The sequence below is a fragment of the Tupaia chinensis genome, unplaced genomic scaffold, assembly GCF_000334495.1.
Source record: "Tupaia chinensis unplaced genomic scaffold, TupChi_1.0 Scaffold000542_1, whole genome shotgun sequence".
NCBI lineage: Eukaryota > Metazoa > Chordata > Mammalia > Scandentia > Tupaiidae > Tupaia > Tupaia belangeri.
In genome coordinates, this window is record NW_006160055.1 from 2,815,084 (window position 1) to 2,816,095 (window position 1,012).

Consider the following 1,012-nt stretch of genomic DNA (forward strand, 5'->3'; position numbering starts at 1 on the left):
AACCGCTCTCAGGGCTCTTTATCTGAAATTAAGGAGACGATATTTATGAACTGTCTACAGTGCGCCCAGCACTGTACCTATGGAGTCGCTCTTAACCCTCACAACTTTAAAAGGCAAATGTTGTTATAGCCTTGAATGGAGGAGGAAACTGAGGTCCAGGACAAGTCACATCCCCAAGTTCAGGGAGCTCGTAGTGGCGCAGCTGGAATTCAAATCCAAGTCTTTTCTCAAATATTTGTCCTGAGGATTTCCTTTTTTCTCGCTGAGAAAACGGGTGAATCAGGGAAAATAATAGGGACTGGTGGAATAATGGAACAAATGAGGTTCATAGATTTGTAAGTGACACGAGGCTGTTTACTTATTTAACAGATCATGACAATTGGCCCGAGGGAGCAGGGAACATTTCTGTTGTCAAAAGGCTGAAGGAGAATTATAAGCAGAAAGCTAAGCTCTGAACTGTGGAAGCGGGAGTGGCCTTGGACCCTGAATGTTTTAGCATCTTCTTGAGGGTGCACTTCTGAATTGTAGAAGAGCTAAAAACTTGGATAGAAAATAATCACTGCTGCATTTTTACTTATTGATTATATTTGTATAATGACTATTTCTGAAATCAATGTATTTTTATGTCCCCAGCAATGTCTTGTAAATTGTGGATAAGGAAATGTTTTTAGAAACAGAAACGAACATATTTAGAAGATTACATTGTTTGTTATATTCTAACAAAGGTCTTTTGAAAATGAAATCATTTTATATTACTAATAATTAGAAGTATCACAAACTCCTGGTTTTATTAGTTCATTGTAAAGATAGGGAATAAATCTAAACTGGCATAATTATGGTTATTACAATTAGAATCACATAATAACTTATTTTTGGAGACAAATACTTTTGACTAATAAAGCATTATGTGATTACTGATGTATAGTTTCTTTTATTCATGAAGTCCGATTTATTAGTTCAAAATAAAAATAAAGTTATCAATATAGTACTTTCTTGTTTTCCAATGCTCGAT

General features: G+C 35.0%; 1 protein-coding gene across 2 annotated transcripts in view; it reads left to right on the forward strand.

The window, feature by feature from the left end:
* Positions 1-670, forward strand: part of PECR (peroxisomal trans-2-enoyl-CoA reductase) — a 40,036-nt gene extending 39,366 nt beyond the window's left edge. For both annotated transcript variants that reach the window (XM_006157455.3, XM_006157453.3), the window contains one exon: positions 370-670. In XM_006157455.3, coding sequence (XP_006157517.1) covers positions 370-423 — 54 coding nt within the window. In that variant the 3' untranslated portion in view covers positions 424-670. The remainder of the gene's footprint in view (positions 1-369) is intronic.
* The last annotated feature ends 342 nt before the right edge of the window (positions 671-1,012 follow it).